This window comes from Globicephala melas, chromosome 20 (assembly GCF_963455315.2).
Source record: "Globicephala melas chromosome 20, mGloMel1.2, whole genome shotgun sequence".
NCBI classification, from domain to species: Eukaryota; Metazoa; Chordata; class Mammalia; order Artiodactyla; family Delphinidae; genus Globicephala; species Globicephala melas.
In genome coordinates, this window is record NC_083333.1 from 1,002,126 (window position 1) to 1,020,836 (window position 18,711).

Genomic DNA, 18,711 nt, shown 5'->3' on the forward strand with positions numbered 1-18,711 from the left:
AAAATAATATAGAGGGAAAATATGATTAGAAGCAGGTTATTGTCAAGGTTCTAGCTTTTGTTTGGAGTGGTGGTTCACATGGGTTTGTGGCATTATTAAGAAGAGCTAGAACTTTAAAAAAGAGGGATTGTTTTGATTGCTTTTTTAAACATTTATTTATTTATTTAATTTCTTTGGCTGTGTCAGGTCTTAGTTGCGGCATGCGGGATCTTCATTGTGGCATGAGGGATCTTTTGTTGTGGCATATGGGCTCTTCATTGCAGTTCACGGGCTTCTCTCTAGTTGTTTTGCATGGGCTCCAGAACACGTGGGCTCAGTAGTTGCGATACATGGGCTTAGTTGCCCCGTGGCAAGTGGGATCTTAGTTCCCCGTCCAGGGATTGAACCTGCATTCCCTGCACTGGAAGACGGATTCTTAACTACTGGCCCACCAGGGAAGTCCCTTGATTGCTTTTTTATATTTTATTTTGTTTTTAATTGAAGTATAGTTGATTTATAATGTTGTGTTAGTTTCAAGTGTACAGGAAAGTGATTCAGTTATACATTTATATAAATGTGTGTGTATGTATATATGATTGTTTTTATTTAAGTCATAGACTATTAGAGTTAAAAGCATCCTTAGAAGTCAGTTAGTTCTACTTCCTTATTTCCCAAATGAGAAAACTGAGGACCAGATTGGAGAAGTGACTGACCCAAGTTACACAATTCCTGAGCGATGCAACCCAGCCTGCTCCTCTTGTAATCCTCCTACCTCAGTACTGACACGCTCAAGCCAAGGCTTCATCCTCTTTTACTCTGCCCCACATCTAACCCATCCATCAGTTCTGCTCCGCTCTGACACACCTGGGTCCATCTGCTTTGCACAGTGCCCACCCCACCCCACCCCCAGGAGCCAAAGCCAGCCTCATCTCCCACCTGGACTTCAGCCAGTGCCTCCTGACTGATCCTCCTACATTCTCTCTTACTCTCCAAAACACCTGTTTCCTGTACAACTGAGAGAGGAATCTTCTTTTTTTAAAAAAAAAAAAAAAAAAAAGTCAGTTCTTATCTCTGAATTTCTCAGCTGTCTTCCCAAAGCACTTAGAATAAAATTCAGACTCATCATGGCCTCCCAGGCTTCACCTGAGCTGGTCCCTGCCTTCCTCTCAGGCTTCATTTCCTACCATTGCACCCCAAGTTTAATATGCCACTCTCACTGACTTTCTTTCTGGAATATTCCAGGCTGGTCTCTGCATGTAGCAGATGCTGCCAGTAGCCAGCTCACATGCCTTAGCTAGGCCTTCCGTCTCAGTGCACATAAGCTGCCTTCAGCCATGGAAGATCACTCTGTCCATGAGCAGGACAGGACAGAAGTGCCAGGGAGCAGGCCTCACCAGTGAGAGACAGGAAGTAGAGTATAAATACCCAAACTCCCTTGCTCCTAGGTGAGATAACTCAGCTGTGTCTCAGCTGTGTGCTCTGTACTGTTTCCCAAAGTGTCCCTGGGGAGCCGGCCCCACGACTCACAAAGGAGCTGGCCTGATAACAGGTTCTTTATCAAGTCCTTCTTTTGCTCTCCTGTTCCCTTACTCATCTTTCCTGCACCTCCCAAATAGATTACTTTCTTTAAATCTTTGTCTTGGGTCTTATTCAGAGGTTAGTGTTAAGATACCACATTAAGCCTTTGCACTCACCATTCTCTCTGCCTAGAATATTCTACCCCTCCAGGTGTCAGCTCAAATGCCAACTCTTTAATCTCCCTTCTGGTCATATCCCATTGTTATATGTCTTCATTGACTTATCCTATTAGAAATTATCTTGTTTATATAATTAACTGAAAAATTATGTCTCTCCCAGGGGGTTAGCTCTACAAGGCAAATGCCTTGTGTATCTTGGTTCCCAGCACATGGGAGAGTGATTGGCACATAGTAGGCACCCTTTAAATATCTGTTGACTTAGTTAATGAGTATTTTTTGCCGGGAGGGATGTCAAATACTGCATCAAGAGTAAGATTTACAGTAGCTGTTTGAATTTATGCATTTCTAATTGGCAGACAAATTGCTGGCATGTAAATGGATACTGCAATTGTGTTTTTGAGTGGTTGATTCTCTTTAGTGAGTTACCCTGTTTCCAACTACTTTAAAGTGCTCTCAGTTGTTGTGCTAATTACAAATCCTGATAAACTCTCCATTAACGTGTACCTTCGAAGTACCTTCAACGCGATAATACTGTTAGAAGGATTTATATATGGTTGGAAGTAAGAGAACCACATTTATTTAATAACAGTCTTAAATTCATCTTGCCTTTCCACTGATGTACCTGAATAAGTGAAACTGGACTACATTTACCTGCTTGCTTATTTACACAGGTGGGATGTTGGCAGAGGCTTGCCCTGGGGAAGTAGAGATGTGGAGGCCAGAAAGAAATTCCATACACAGTCTTGGAGAAAACTCATTTCTTATGTGGCCTTGGCCCATCTCATGCTCACCTGGCATAAACCTGCTTCAGCATGGGACAAGCAGTCTTTGGACCCATAGGGCCCAACCCTTTCCTGGGGGCATTTGGGTGGAGGGTGTGTGTGTGTGTGTGTGTGTGTGTGTGTGTGTGTGTGTAGTATTAATTTCTATGCACCTTGATTTCCTCATTTGTCAAATATATAGATTTATAGCAACTAGTCCATACCTTGTTGTGAAGCTTAAATGAACACATGGGTGTAAGGGACCAAAGAAGCCACAAATAGCTGTGAACACATAAGGGGCTATTTTGGTAACTATTGTTGGAGACAGTCCTGTCTATGTGGGACATGACTCAGTAGTCAAGTTGTAGCTGCTAGGCCCCATGAAATGGCCTGAACATTATGGAAGAATGCAAAACTCAGTCTCAGAGTTGGGATGAGACCTTGTGGAAAGGCAGGATTTTCAGACTCCTGGAAGGTTGTACAGTTAGGAAAATGGCCTGAGGGGGCTGGGACTGCCTAAGGGAACTTCTGAGCCTGGGAATGTGTGTGTGTGTGTGTGTGTGTGTGTGTGTGTGTGTGTGTGTGTGTGTGTGTGTGTGTGTGTGTGTGTGTGTGTGTGTGTATCATTGTATGCACATGACAGCGTGTGTGGATCTGAATGTGAAGGCTTAGATTTTAGGTAAAAACACAGGGTAGATGAGGTTAAAGTCTCAGGATAAAGAAGCAGGACCCGATGGGGCCTTCCTGGGACAGACCTCCCCATGTCCTGGCCTGCCTCTTGTTTGTGGAAGAGCTTTCGTCTCCCAGGCCTCTGTTGGTCACAACAGGGTGGCTCAAGAGTTAATGATTGGACGAATGTGAACATGTATAACAAAAGACAGCAGTTGGGTCAGGAGAACAGGTAATAATTTAAACAATAGATCAGCCATACAGTAGAGTCACAGAATCTTTAGTTCTTCCCTGAAGAACATAAATGACAGTACCTGACACACATTCCTGAGCTGTTTCACAGATACTAAAACCCCCACCAGATGGAAGGAGTTAACTGCATGATGACCATGTACATGTAGCCCCCAGACCAGTTGGAACCAGAAGGTGGATGATGTTGACTCCAGAATGCATTACCACCAATCAATCAGAAGAATGTCTATGAGCTGATCAAGTACCTCACAACTCTCTCCATTACCCTGTCTTTGGAAACCTTTCCCCAAAAGCCAGTGGGGACTTCAGGCCTTTTGAGCATTAGCCGCCCATACTCTTTGCTTGGCCTTGCAATAAATGCTGCACTGTCCTTCACCACAACCCAGCATCAATAGATTGGCTTTACTGCATTTGGATGAATGGACCCAAGTTTGTTTCGGTAGCATCAGGTTCCACTGAGACATGGGCCAGCTCATTAGTTCACCTACACATTCTTCAGCAGGATCATATGCCTGTGTTAAACCAGGAACTCAGAGTCTAGACAGGAAGGCAGTCTCAGGAACAGACAAATTACATTATAAGGCAGTCTGTGCAAGCACAGAGGGAAAAGCACGGTGCCTGGGGTCCAGGGAAGACGGAGGATTGGGAGAAACAAGAGAAGGGTTCACAGAGGAGGTGGTTTTGAACAAGAGTGGAACTTACCACGTGAAAAAACAGTTGAAGTTTATTCCCCTTAAAGAAAGGAGCATGTGCAAAGACCAGGGTGTGTCTGGCAGAAGGGTGTGGAATCCAGTCTAGGGGCACAGAGTGTATATATGGGGTTACAGGTGGTGTAGGTTGTGGCCAGATTAGGAGGCAGATTGCAGGACAAGCTAAGATGTTGGGCAGCACCCAGGGGTGAGTCTCTACCAAGAGGTGGTGCAGAGTACTGTTTCAGGATTGAAGCCAGACTGTCTGCATTGGAATCCCACCTTCCCAGCCAGTAGCTGAGTAATCTTGGACAACTTCTCTGTGCCTTGGTTTCCTCATCTGTACAATGGGTGTTAATAATAATGACTACTTCCAGGACCATGAGGAAGACTAGACAGCTGAACACACATGAAGTGCTTAGAGTAGCTTGACACACGTGAAGTGCACAACATAATGTTAGCTAATAACCGCTGTTATTCCACGGAGGGCCAGGGGAACATCAAGATTAAGGGAGGAACAGAGGACCAGGAACCTCTAACCAAGTCTAGGAGTAACAGCAGAGTGGTTGGAGGAAAACCATGAGGGCCACCTGTCATAGAAGCCATGGCAAGAGGATGTTTCCAGAAGGAAGGGTCAACAGGGTCAAGGGTGCCGAGATGTCAGGCAAGATGACAGCCAAGGGTGCCATGGATTTAGCAACAAGGAGGTCACCGTTGACTTTAGCCATTGCAGTTTTGGTGACGTGGTAGAGACAGAGGCCAGTTTGCAGTATGTTGAACACATGGGTTGGGAGGAACGGGGGAGAGTGGCGCCAACTCTTCCAGCTGTTTGGCTGGGAAGGGACGCAAGTGAGAGGCAGCAGAGGTAGAGGGACGGTGAGGTCGATAACCATGTGCTTTGCCAAATACCCACTGCATCCCGCCATTGTCTCCTATGAGGTTCACAATCTCCGGTCAGCTAAGCAGGAGAAAGAGCAGAAAATATAAGTCATAAATGAGGACACGTGTATAGACAGATCAAGAATGGCAGAGCTGGGAGAAAGGCCGGCTACCCATTTCCTCTTCCTTTTCATGATGTGATTGTGGGCAAGGGGGGACTGGGCAAGAGGGTGGAGGATGCTCAGTGCCGTCTACCTGCTTTACCACACCTGGATGTAAAGGACCTATCTCTTGAAGGTGGATGGAGGAGGTGGCAGAAAAGGCTGGTGACAGATTCCTTTAAACTAACATACGCTGGGTGCCCAATATGTCCCATCCTACTGAGTCACATCATATCCAGGTGGTGGGAGGAATATTTGGTTGAAATTGGTTCCAGCTAGAAACGGGAGGCAAGATGGCTCCCACATCAGCAGAGGCAACACTGTCTATTTTTCACTCCTGCCCCTCTCTGCAATCCCTTCTCTGACACTTTAGATAGGTCTGGTCTTTCTTTGGCTCTGCAGCTGGGGAGTTGCGGGTGGGAGTGGCTTGGAGGTTGATGTGTCACTTAAAGCAGCAATGATTGTGGAAAGTAAAATGCATCCTTCTGATTTGTTTGGGAAACGTCTTTATGTCAAGGACTTTGGAACGATAAAAGCATAATGGTGGGATTTTGGAAAATCATTTTCCAAACCAGGGCACAGGAGACCCAAAGTGGGATATTTCAAGGAGAAAACCAATGGATGCCTGTCCAACATGAAGCAGAAACATGGCAGGAGGGCTGAGAGGGGCAGGGCAGCCTTCATGGCATATGACTTGTGCAGACTCTGCTGTTGCATGCTTGAAATTTTTAGTTTTTAAACAAGACCCCTCATTTTATTTTGCACTGGATCCTGCAAATTATGTGAACCTCCTGGTCAGGGCCGCAGGCTTGGTGGAACACATGGACTGCAGACTTCAGCTAGGTCTGGCAGGCAGCAGCCCTGACTTCAGATGCTCCCCGCGTGAACCTGGCTCCTGAAACTCACCCACCCTTGGGAAAGCTGGGCCAGCCAGCGGGAGTTGAGAAAGAACCTGGCCAATTTGCAGTCAGCTCTTAAGAGCAGCTGTAAAGATGCGTCAGACAAACCGAGCAGGGAGGGAGGAAACACAGAACAGTCCTGGAAACCACGATAATGAGCAGGGCTCTGTGCTGCAAGCCTTCTGACACATTTCCATATTTAGTCCTCACAATGGTCCTAATACAGAGGCACTGGGATCCCAGTTTTAGGGATAATGACCCAGAGGTTCAGGAAGATGATCAGAATTGATGGTGCTGGTAAGCGGTGACCTGGATTAAAATACAGGTGTCTGGATCCCAAGTTCAGTGCTTTTCCTATTACACTAGAGGATAGAGGTGAAGGCCAGGGAACCCGGATGTCCAAGCTGTGCTGGCTAGCACATCCCAGGCCCGGCTCCAGTTCTGAGCTAAATGCACTCTCTGTGACCAGTTCAGCTCACTCCAGAGCCCATGAAGCCAGACCTGGCAGTGGAGGTGTCTCTTTGGGTGGCCAGCTCTAAGCTGAGCCTGAGAGCCTGGCCTAAAGGGCAATGAAGGAAGAGCATCCCTGCTCAGGCTCCCCTGGGCTCCCAGAGCTGTGGCCCCAAGATGAACTGGGAAGTTGGTGGTGAGCAGAGGTGGGACCCAGGCGTCCACCTACTACCTCAGGGGAAGAGGGCTCCTCAGGGGACTTTCCTAGCAGCATGTGGGCGTGTTTGCTGAATCATGGGTGACCTTGTTGGTGTTGGCGGGTATATTTTGGGGTCAAACTGTTGCCACTTCCTGCCCCTGCGTCCTTGCTCTGTTGGGTGGAAAAGCTGGGGCTTTTTTCTTCTACCATTCCCTGCAAAGTTGGCATCATGCCCTGGCCTCCAGGTGGGCTGCAGGAACACTGCAGGGCTTTCCAGCATCCCAGGGGCCCCGATCATGCCCAGCTTCTCTCTCTCACCACAGCCCAGCTCTCTGGTCCTGAGCATAAAGCCAGAAAACCACAGAGAAGGAGCCTGTCTGGGAGTTGAGGTGGGTTATCTTCAGGGCTCTGTCACGGGGTCCCCATGTGACAACTCGCTTTTCCTTTCTGGGCTTCCGGCTCCTCAGCTGTAACGTGAGATGGCCCACCCCAATTGTCCTGAGTGTCCTGCTGAGCGCTGGGGGGATGTGGCACACACCTGACCCACGCTGACCCCCGAATACACCCACAGAGACTTGGCAATGTGGCTATTTTTGGTCCAGGGCCGAATGGCTCAAGAACCACAAAACTGAGGCTACAAAACATTCTGAATCTAAGCCTATGTGTTGCCTATCGGGCTTCTTTGAGTTTCTGGCTTCCTGGGAGCTTTCTAAGTTTCAGATGACCGTGGCTCCTCGGGTGGGTGGGATCTAAATGCCTCAGGGACTTGGATCAGCCCTTATTAGGCTCTTTGCCCTCTATCCTCATCAGAAAGGGCAGGGAGCCCTCCCCAGCAGGCTCTCAGTACAACAGGCCTGATCCGAAAGGCCAGATCCACCTCGGATGGACGAGGGGGCTGTTTAGGGTGTAGATTGTGGGCAGGGCTCTATCTGCCCTTAGGGACCCAGAATATCATTTCATGCCAAACCAGAGAAGGTCTCAGTAGCCATCCAGGCTAGAGGGAAGTGGTGGGATTGGATTATCTGGGGAGCCCTTTGGAGATACTCCAACTACCTTGAACTCAGAATACAAAGGTCCGCAGTGAGGTTCAAGCACGTGTCTTTGGATAAAAGCTTCCCAATGATCCTAATATGAATCCCATTTCCGGGTAAAGAGTCACTGATTTAGGCCAACTTGCCCACGTTTTGGGTGGGAGAACTGATGCCCAGAGGCAGGAAGTAACCTGCTCAAGGTCCCACAGAAAATGAGCGGCAGAGCTCAGAAATCCTAATTTTTCACCCTCTTTATACAGAACCCCACCTCCGTCACCTCTCCTGGATTCCTTCAAACTTCCCAGTCTGACTGCCTGCTTCCAGTCACTGTGTCCTGCAGCCTCTAGCACAAGCCCTCAGCACAAACCACACATCTGGCCGCACCCCTGTCGCAAGCAAAAGATTACTTAAGGCCTTCCCTCCACTGACAGCAAGCTTAGGTCCCAAGGTCTGAGCCCAGAAGCAGGATCTTGTGAAACCCAGCCCAGGTCCTCCTGGCTCCATTTCCAGCCCCTCTCTGCAGGCCTTCCTCACCCCCGCATGCCCTGAAGACATCAGCCTCCACACCAGCTATTAGCATGCCATCAAACAATTGTTTGATTCTCCTTAAGAGATACAGCACGTTTCGTTTTCACACAAGCCTATGAGTGGGTATCATTATTATCCCTGTTTGGAGATGAGGCTGGGAGGTTCAGAAAGGGAAAGAAGTCCCGCCAGTGGTGTACAGAGGAGCTGGGCCTGGGGGCCAGGCAGAGCCCACCCTTATAACCACACACAATGTACCATCCAGGCCCCTGCCCAGGGGAAATTCCACCTTCATCCTTCCAGGCCCAGCCAGTATTCCACATTGCACCCCAGTGAGCTCTCCGCTCCCCTAGAGGGGGCGTGTGCAGAGTCTAGTCTGCATATTATAGCAGCCTTGACCATCTGTGCCCGCTTACTGGTTTGCGTATCTGTTTCCCTCTGGAGGCCCTGACTCTGTGGTCAGCTCTCCTCTCTCACCTGACTGCCCATGCACAAAGTGGGCCCTCAGAAGATGTTTCCTGAATGAATGAGTGAAGGAAGGAATGAATGACCACATCAGGAACTGAGACCTGTCACCAGCATCCTGTGTGTGGAATGGTGCCCATCAGCACAGTCGGAAAATGGTCCATCCATGTTAGAGGGTCCAGGGGGGTATAAACAAGCCCAGGGTTTGGGCCAGAGCTTCTCATCCTAATTCTGTCACTTGCTACTTGTATGACTCCTGTCACCTCCAGGACTTCTGTTTCTCATCTGCGGCTGGGGGATGACGAGAATGATGTGAAGACCTCTCCTTCCGCCTGCTTTAGCAACAGTCACTACGCACCCACCCTGGGTGGGGCGCTGGGGCATGAAGTGAGGACCACGACAGGGACTGCTGCTCCCCGGGAGCTTCCAGGTGAGGGAGGGGTGTGGACCACCAGGCAGTCACAAGATTGGCTTTGCTGCTGTGGGGAGTGAGCCTGCTTCATGCTGGGAGCTCAGAGGGGGCAGCCTGCAGGAGGTCTTCCAGATAAACCTGGAGCAGGCGTCCCAGGCAGAAGGGGCAGTGACGCCCCAGCACAGGTGCGCAGAGCAGTAACAGTGCGTGCGGCTAGAGCTCTGTGGGCCACATTGTGCGGGACTACGTGAGCCGAGCCGAGACGTTTGTACTTCACCTCCGAACAGCAGGCTGAGTTGTCACTCTGGAGCTCCACGGCTGTGGACGGGAATTGAAACACTGGTGACTGTCACTGCTGTGACATTCTTTGGGCACTCCCAGGGTCTGCTGTTGCTACAAGAGATGCTTGATGCCTCGTTCACTTTGTTGCTGAGAGCTGGATCACAGAGGCCTCCTGAAAAGAGCAAAAGGTGCCGAATGTTGGAAGACAGTGTACAAGGGAACCCAGGCGGAGGGTAAGAGTCACTGGAAAACAAAAGAAACGGTTTTTAATTCAAAGATGTTTGGGTGCTGGAGGCACTGTGCCTGGACTTGCACTTATAGGAGGCAGCTGGGGACGGGTGCGGAGGTGGGGATGGCAGAGAACACTGTGCTTCTGTGGGTGACAACGGAAAGCCTGGCCTGGGCGTTGGGCAGCACAGGATTAGAGAGGAAAGAGACCAGGAAGGGGGTACCGGCTAGGGAGGTGGCAGCACTGCCTGGTTCCTGTGATGAAGCCTCAGATGGTCCAGGATTAATGGGTAGAGGGGGAAGGGGTGCAGTTTTATTGAGCACCTACTATGTGCCAGGCCTCATGGTAAGCGCTTCCGTATACTCTGCAGCTCATAGGACACGAGGTCTCTTCTCGAGCACTAAACACAGTTCCCAGTACCTGCCTTCTGCGGCGAGCTGTAAGCCCCACAGGGGCAGGACCAGTGTCTGTCTTGTGTCTGCTGTGTCCTCAGGACCTGTCATATTTTAGGTGCTCCACAATGATTTTGAATGATCCAACTTTCTTTTCCTCTCCCTCCTTCCTGCCCTCTTTCGTTTTCTCCCTCCCTTCCCTTCCTCTTCCCTTGTTCCAAGATAAGGTGAGACATCTCATTTAATCCTTCAAATAGCCCAAAGTTAGGCTGTGGTTTGAGGAGTTTATTTTGAAAACATTGGGGAGAGTTTTACCAGATCCAGTCGGTAGTGGATTTTACAACGAAGGAACTAAAGTTCAGAAGTGTTAAGTTACTTGCCTAAGGTCACACAGCTAAAAAGTAGTGGGGCTGAAATCTGACCCAGTTACCTCTGAGGGCAAACACGCTTCCTCCCTAAGTGAGGGAACTAAGAAAACTTGGCCCCAGAGATGGACAAAGCGAGGCCAGTATTGCTGCAGCTGTGCGATGCCAGGAAAATGACTCCTCCCTCCACCCGCATGGGTTTCTGTGTCCTGGTCTGAAGAATCAGGCTGAGATGTTACTGGAGGGGAAGCAGGCAGGACCAGGCTCCAGGACCCCCAGGCCAGCAGGGCTGAGGCAAGAATCTGGGGCCACTCCAGGAGGAGATGATCTTAAGATGAACCCGCACCAGTTGAGCTCTGTCTGACCTCTACCCATCCGCAGTAAATTGGTCCCTACTTCACAAAAGGTGACTAATAAGAAAACCTCTCGAGGGGTGGGATAGGGAGGGTGGGAGGGAGGGAGACGCAAGAGGGAAGAGATATGGGAACATATGTACATGTATAACTGATTCACTTTGTTATAAAGCAGAAACTAACACACCATTGTAAAGCAATTATACTCCAATAAAGATGTAAAAAAAATTAAAAAAGAAAGAAAACCTCTCTACAGGCACATACTGGTTTTCAAACTTCTAACTAAGAAAAGGGTAGTTCACATGAGAAACTGGTTCAGTGTCGATGCTGGGAGCTTTTCTTACCTTTCCCTCAACTATGCAGTTCTGATCCATCACATTCAAGGCCATGGAGATTTTATTGAGTTATTACTTGGCCCGTGCTTTGCGCCAGGCTTAGAGAAGAAGAGATGGAGTGGGGCTGGGGGCGGGACCCTGTGGGACGCTAGGTTTCCATGCAATTGGAGCCTCTGGCCAGTTCCTTCTGGGGCTGCGGGAGCTGGGAAGGGGGAGGCATGACTAAGTCTTTCTGTCACCTCTTTTCCTGTCCTGGGCTCATGGTAGCTGCAGTGAGGGGGAGCATGGGAAGTGAGCAGCTGGAGGGGCAGCCCTGTCCTGGTCTCGAGTGGGCCGAGCAGCATCCCCGGGAGGAGGGGAGAGCAAAGTATTTCCTGGGTGGCGACCTGGCCCCTCTCTGTGTCCCAAGTAAGTCTAAAGGATCTAAGGTGACATTTGACCAACTAGCCACATCCCTTTAATCTCCTTCCTCTTTGAGACCCCACTAAAACGACAACCAAGGAATAAAAAGTATCAGTCTGCGAGGACAAAGAAAATAGGAGAGTGACGACAGTGTCTTAGTGATTTCAACTGCTTTAAGTACTTTTTGGGCAGCAGGAAGCAGCTGGCCAGGTGAAGGAATTGATGGAGCAGGTCCTTACTGAAAGTGTGTGGTCCTTACTGACAGTGTGTTCCCAGAGGTGGCCGCACGTGGTGGTCAGATGACCAGATGCTTTGGCATCCACTGTTCCATCTGTGCAACGAAGTCTCGGTATGACCTTGGCAAAGTCAGTTTCTGCTTTCTGAGGCTCGTTTGTACCCCATCTGTAATAGAAAGAGACCGTACTAGATTCTTATCTGCTGGTGCCTGAATTACCTGGAGTTTTCCTCCCCTGCCCCTCAACACGTATAGGCACATGTGTCTTGATGTTGCTTCAGAAACGGGGCGAAGGTATTTTTGCATTTTTTGCTCTCCCAGGACACTTCAGAGCCACTGCTGCAGATGGTCTCCAAGGGAGTTTTCAACTCTGACACGCCAGGACTCCCACGCAGGTGTTAGGATGGAGAATACATGGAATGGAGGGGTTGTAAGGATGTAAGACCTTCATGTGGGAGATCCAGGCACAGAGGGGCTTCAAAGGAGGCTGAAGGCCTATCTGTGGGGACAGCAGAAGGGCCTTTACAGAGACAACGACATTTGCAATGGATGGAATTCACAGAGGGAGACAAGGAGGAGGGCCCTGCAGGTGGAGGTTACGATGGCAGCAAATCCCGGAGATAAGAAAGCATGTGACCTGTTCAGAGACTTGCAAATATTGCAACGTGCGGGAATCCATGGAGACATCACATGGACCACGAATGGCCAGGTCAGCAGCTTGCACTTCATCCCATTGACCATGGGAAGCTATCACGTTGACCTTGTGATTTTAACACACGGATATGGCCCAGCTACTTTTTCTTGAGCACCTGCTAGTGTTACTTACTCCACGCACTGCACACCATGTCTTCCTGACCTGGCCACTTGGTCGCTGGACAGTCACACATCTCTCCAGCCATTTCCTCATTCCGGGCACTGTCCTCCACGCTTCGCTGTCCTTACACAAGCTCCTTCCTCTGTGGAGAGGCCGCCTTCCACTTCAGCCTTCCTGCGGGAGACTCTGCTTGAAGAACATTCCCCTGGGAGGCCTCTCCCCTGTGGGCAGCTCCCAGCCTGCCCTGCGCCCTCCACATGGCACATCCACTGCTGTCCTTACACCAACTGGCTTTTCCTTATTTAGCTGTGATGCAATGGCTTGCATGTCGTCGGTAGCTGTCTTCCCTGGGGCTCACCAAGGACCAAGAATAGGGCAAGTGATTGAAAAGTGTTGAGTGATTGAAAAAATAGAAATTGCAACTATCTGGGCCAGGCCCTTGACAGAATGGATCTTATTGAATGCTCCTTGGTCACCTGTGAGATACGAGTTACTCTTTCCATCTTGCACAGGAGATGTGACTCGGCCGAGTTTATGTATCCGCTGATTTGCAGAACTGGGATTCAAACCCATGTGTGTCTCAGTGCTGGTGCAGAGCTCTTCTGCTCTACCATGTTCCTGGGACAGTAGCTCCATCCCTGGATGGAAAGACGTGACATCAGAGGAGCCACAGGCCACTTCTTCTCATTCACCTTTTTCCACGTCCCATTCAGCTTCTTCTCATTCACCTTTTTCCACGTCCCATTCAGCTGGGACAGCTTCTACTCAGCCTCTCAAGATCCGTATCTGTTCCTGCGCTTAGGGAAGTTTCCCTACACCTCTCACACCACCCAGGGGAGGTAAGGAAAGGAGTTTTCCATGTGGTCACTGGACGTGAGTAACCACCTCTTCTTCCTGTGACTTCCCCACCTCTGCACTGGGGCTTGGAAAACCCCACCCATGTCTTCTAATAAAAGCTCTGGGTACTGCAGGATGGGCCAGAGGACAGCTCTTCACTCCACCAGACTCCTTGAGGGACTCCTTCCAGGGAGGCCTGAGCTGGACGTCCCGAGATGAAGGTCATCACCGCCGCTCTGGTGTGCCTGCTGCTGGCCGGGGCATGGCTACAGGATGTGGATGCCAAGAGCAGTGAGTTTGGCTGGAGTCACTTTGCTCCTCCTTGGGGAGGGCGGAGACGCAGGCAGGTGCTCTGGGGCTGGGGGCAGGCTCACCCCTTCATCTCCACTCCTCCAGAAAGAATTCTCCCTGAAGAGGAGGAAGGGAGGACTTACTCGGGGGCAGGGGGACAGCAGGAGATCCATAAGCCTGGGGCCAACACAGACCGCTGAGCAGCTGGCTTCAGCCAAAGGAGGCCAGCCTCGTCCAGACCCTGCGGACTGATGGAGGGCAGCTGTGAGGTCATTGAGGCCAAGCTGGAGGCCTGAGGTCCAGAGGAGGGACTGACTGGGGTCTCGCCTCCACTGTGTAACAGATAACGGGCAGAGTCTGAGGTCAGGATCTGGGGCTTTAACAGTTGGCTAACCTTGGGCAAGTTACTATACCTCCCAAACTCTGGTTTCGCTATCAGTAAGATGGGTTTGATCATGCCTACCCTCTAAGGCTGATGAGAGAATACTGACCTAACAGCAGACATATGGAAAGGGCTTTGCAAACGGTCAAACTAGGAGGAAGGAGCCAGGATTGAAATGCAAGTCTTTTGAAGGTGGGGTGTGTGTAGGGGGGGTTACAAACCGGCAGAGTGGGAGTTGTGGGTCAGAGCTGAGAGGACCAGGGTGGAGGGTGAGGTTGGGATTGCGTGGAGCTGATCAGTTCCTGGAACCTCTTGCCTGGTCATTTCATCAGTCTGAGCTCCTAAAACAGTCCCTAATCCTGCCCCAGACAGTGGACTGCTGTTGAATCAGACTCACAGGGTCTCGGGGCCCTTGAACCCAAATGTAAGGGCAGAACCATACCCTAGTGGTGGGATGTCAGAACTAGAATAGCCTTTCGAAATCAGTCTAAAGAGTCTTGCTTTTCAGCTGGGAAGTCTGGGGCCCAGGGGAGGGCTCATCTTGACCAAAGCCACACAGCTGTTTTGTGGGGAGCTGGGATCTGAACCCCAGTGTCCTGACTGCCTAAATACAGAACTGGGTGGCTGATGAGACACTAGTGCCCTTTGGATGTGATCCCAAAGCCTGAGCCTGTTCTGGAAGGGTTTTTTGTTCTTGCTTTTTTCCCCATCCTGGATGAGAGGAACTCAGTCCAGCTTGAGAAATGGATGCAAACCATTTTTGCGCTTCTCTTCTAGTGCATGTGTCATCCTCCAAGTGTTGTTTCACACTGGTGAAGAGAAAGATGTCCCTGCAGAGAATCCAGTGTTACAAGAACACCAGCTCCACCTGCTCCTACAAAAACCATCTAATGTGAGTGGTTGTATCCTCTTCCATCCTTGACTCCCTTCTCCAGAGGACAGAAAGCGGCCACCCTGGAATTAGAATAGCAGACGCTAGATGGCGATGTTCCACCGGATTAAGGTTTTTTAACCAAACTAGCGAGGAGGCCAAAACCTGGGCGCAGAGCTGAGAGTGGGCGCTAGGACGAACACCTGTGTTCCTGCAGTGACATGGGTTTCTTGGAGCTGCAAGGCGCCAAGTGTTATATCTTAATATTTTATGCCCAGAGCTTAAAAGCTCCAGGTACTACTGGGTGATGGTAAGAGTGAGGGGCTCTCAGATAGTTCCTGCTTCTGGATTTGCCAACCTATAGTCTTGAGTGACTCTGGACAGGTAAGTCTTCTGAACTTCCTTATCTGTAGCCCCTCTGCAGTCCTGACCTGTGAAGTGGCGTAAACACGATAGCTGCATCACAGGGTCGTTATGAAGCTCCAGGGAGGTAGCTTACACTTGCCACTCAGTGTCTATAAGGCACTTTCATGTATATTACTATCTCATCTAACTCTCTTGGTCCACACATTTTCATTATCGTGAAAACTGAGGTTCAGGGAATTGGAGAGATTTGTCTAGGGTCTTGCAGATAATTAAAGGCAGAATTGACCTACGGTTTTGGACAATAGCCAAGTTTGGGAGGTGGGTAGATCAGAGAAGAAACACACGTGCGCGCGCACACACACACACACATACATCCAAGGCAATGACTAGGGGTCCCGGATGGACACAGACACATGAAAAGATGGAGCAGGTGGGCCCTCAGAGATGTTCTAGGAGGGGAATTTTCCATGTTAGCAGATCCTCAGAATGTCGGCAGCCTTCGCTCTACCCTGATACAATGAATCTGCAAAAGGGGTCCACGAAATGAAATTTTTAAAGCCCCCCATCCCTTGCCCCTGAAGTTTGGGTGTTCCTCCCAGCGTACAAACTGTAGGTCTTACGCAACGACTTCATTTTATAGGCCCCGGGAGAAAAGCTTAGGGGCACCCAGGAGCAATGAGGGGGTGAGGGGACTTGTGTGTGGCAGCCGGGGGGTGGCTCAGGTGACTTAGCCCTTCCTTTGTTCTCTGCCTACAGATTGAAGCTGAACGGAGGCCGAGAGGCCTGTGTCTCACAGACAAAATCGTGGGTTCGGGCTTATTTAAAAAGGATAAACCCCTGCCAGTGAAAGGAAATATGAGCTGATTCTTTTCCATCCTGGACTCTGGATACCGTGTGGCTTTACCTGTCCCCTCAACGCCCAACCCTACACCAGTCCTTCTGCCCCAACTTTGCCGGGTCACGCCAGAGGGTCTGCTGGGTCCTGATAAGATATGTTGTCGCACTTTATATAGTTAAATTCTAGAATCTTCAACTTCTGCCTCCCTGTGCCTCTTGGACCCCACAGGGATTTCAGGGTGCAAAGCTGATTGACATTGAGGGGCTGGGGTCAGGGGCCGGAGAAAAGGAAACATGTTGGACCAGGTGCCAGGAGAACTGACTTCTCATCATAGAAGCCAATAAATGACTTACATCTCTCAGCTGACTGCCTTGTCCTGGGGGATAAGCGTCAACTCTGGGTTGTGATGTAGATTCCCTGTGGGGCTGGGTCCCCATTTGGATGCAGGATGTTCTCCATCACCCCCGCCCACTCTGCGCTGCCCAGAGGGTTCAGAGGCTGATAATATCCAAAAGCTGCCCTAGCTGGAAGGGATCTTGGGCATCATGTGCCTGTAAGACGATGCTAGCCCATTGTATAGATGAGGTGACTGAGGGCTGGAGAGGGACACCCACAGGCCTGAGGACACGCAGAAAGTCAGGATTAGATCTGGCATTAGAGCCCAGGGTTCCCGCTGCTCGGCTGCTTACAAAACCAAGCTCACAAGTGTTGCTAGAAAGGAAAGTTGCCGTTAATCAGAATGCTGGCAATCTGGGGAGATGGTGGACTCAGTGTCCCCCCAAAGCCACCTCCGAAGATTCTGCTCGGCCATGAAAGTTTTTTTTTTTTTGTTTTTTTTTTTTTTGCAGTACATGGGCCTCTCCTGTTGCAGACACGCAGGCTCAGCAGCCATGGCTCACGGACCCAGCCGCTCCGCGGCATGTGGGATCCTCCCGGACCGGGGCACGAACCCGTGTCCCCTGCATCGGCAGGCGGACTCTCAACCACTGCGCCACCAAGGAAGCCCTTTTTTTTTTTTTTAATTAATTTAGTTAGTTAGTTAGTTTTGGCTGCGTTGGGTCTTTGTTGCTGCTCGCGGGCTTTCTCTAGTTGAGGCGAATGGCGGCTGCTCTTCGTTGCAGTGCACAGGCTTCTCATTGCGGTGGCTTCTCTTTTTGTGGAGCACGGGCTGCAGGGTGCTCGAGCTTCAGTAGTTGTAGCACGTGGGCTCAGTAGTTGTGGCGCACAGGCTTCGTTGCTCCGCAGCATGTGGGATCTTCCCGGACCAGGGCTCGAACCCGTGCCCCCTGCAGTGGCAGGCGGATTCTTAAGCACTGCACCACCAGGGAAGTCCGGCCATGGAACGTTTTTAAGGGGAAACGGGGAAGTAATCTCAGTTAATCACTGAAATAGGGGGTCAGAGTCATCACCATCCCCCACTGTGCAGGCTTGTGGACTCCTTGTGATCTTTTTTTAGATGCTCTCTTGCTAGCAGTTTTTTCGAGAGATTCCTGAAGGGGAGGCTGGGGAAGAGATCTGGTACTCCGTTAATTACTTACTCTTCATTTCTGCTGCTTTGATCTATGTAAAGAACCAACAAGTTAGGCAAAGTATTGTGTGATCAAAAGGTTTGAAAAGCCTGCTAGGGCCAGAGAGGAGTAGAGCATGGGGGTGCCTGGTTTAAGTTTAGCAACAAGACAAAAGGGACCTCCTGCAGAGAGCGCTTTCCTGCCCAAAGCTGCTTACAATGCCTCCCAGGGTAGAACTCTTCCCCTAGTCCCCAGATGCCACGTGACTGTGTGGTACAGCATGATACCCGGACCCTTTCTCAACCGGAAGGAGCCTGCAGAGTTGGTTAGCAGGGCCTTCTCCTGGGAAGGGCCCTGGAGAGGGTCCAGGCATCGGTGGGTCCACGTCTGATGAAGATGCCAACACAAGTCATCCAGAGGAGGGAGGCAGTCTCGGGAAGAACAGGGGGCCCCTCAGGGGATAGAGAGGAAGAGGAGGTCCTGTCCCTTTAAGAGGGACAATCACAAGCTCCAAGTTGTGTGACCTGAGACTCTAGGGAGACTAGCAAAGGAGGGCAGTGAATTCTGGGTCTCAGGGTTTGGTGGCTTTAGGGGAGGCAGTCTCCTGTCCTGTGTCTCAGGGCTTTTCCCTCTTTTCCCGGCATTCAACACGCAGCGCATCTGGCTCATTCTTCTTAGGGCATCTCTTCCATCCGCCCCCATGACTGCCCTGCTTCTCTGGCTACCCCTCACCTGGACCACTGCAGTAGGCTGTTCTCCGTGCCCCCCTGCCAACCCCATCCTGCCCTCGGCCCCGATCCCAGGCTACTCTTCCTGGCACCCCACACCCTGCCCTTCCTATCACTCCAAAGACTTCAGAGCTGACTCCAAACTCCCACCTTGATATTCCGATTCCTCTATAACCATGCCTCAACTTTCCTTTCCAAAGGTCTCTGGCTTTTCCATTCTGGATCCCTTACTCTGACTATTTGGGGATATTCCCTGCAGGCCCTCTCCCCTCTTTTCCATCCTGCATCTCCTCCAGGAGAGTCTTTGCTGTGACGGTGCTACACCATCTGTCCAAGTCCCATCTTTGCTGTCAAGTCTGATGCTAATCAGGACGGGGCCACCTGATTCCTCCCCCTCCCCCGCCCCCACCAGCAG

General features: G+C 50.5%; 2 protein-coding genes across 3 annotated transcripts in view; both read left to right on the plus strand.

The window, feature by feature from the left end:
- The window catches only part of LOC115850676 (AP-2 complex subunit beta-like), a 76,203-nt gene extending 66,622 nt beyond the window's left edge, over nucleotides 1–9,581 (plus strand). The window contains 2 exon segments of the mRNA XM_060290040.2: nucleotides 8,926–9,086; nucleotides 9,450–9,581. Of these exon segments, the coding sequence (XP_060146023.2) occupies nucleotides 8,926–9,086; nucleotides 9,450–9,478 (190 nt within the window). The 3' untranslated portion in view covers nucleotides 9,479–9,581.
- CCL1 (C-C motif chemokine ligand 1) lies at nucleotides 9,452–18,549 on the plus strand. 2 transcript variants are annotated; one of them, XM_060290041.2, is made up of 4 exons: nucleotides 9,452–9,583; nucleotides 13,447–13,603; nucleotides 14,763–14,877; nucleotides 15,979–18,549. In XM_060290041.2, the coding sequence occupies exons 2-4, from the start codon at nucleotides 13,528–13,530 to the stop codon at nucleotides 16,067–16,069; spliced, it is 282 nt and encodes a 93-aa protein (XP_060146024.1). In that variant the 5' UTR covers nucleotides 9,452–9,583; nucleotides 13,447–13,527; the 3' UTR covers nucleotides 16,070–18,549. The 2 variants fall into 2 exon arrangements, with proteins under 2 accessions (XP_060146024.1, XP_030707972.1); XM_030852112.3 differs by lacking the exon at nucleotides 9,452–9,583 and adding an exon at nucleotides 13,124–13,314.
- The last annotated feature ends 162 nt before the right edge of the window (nucleotides 18,550–18,711 follow it).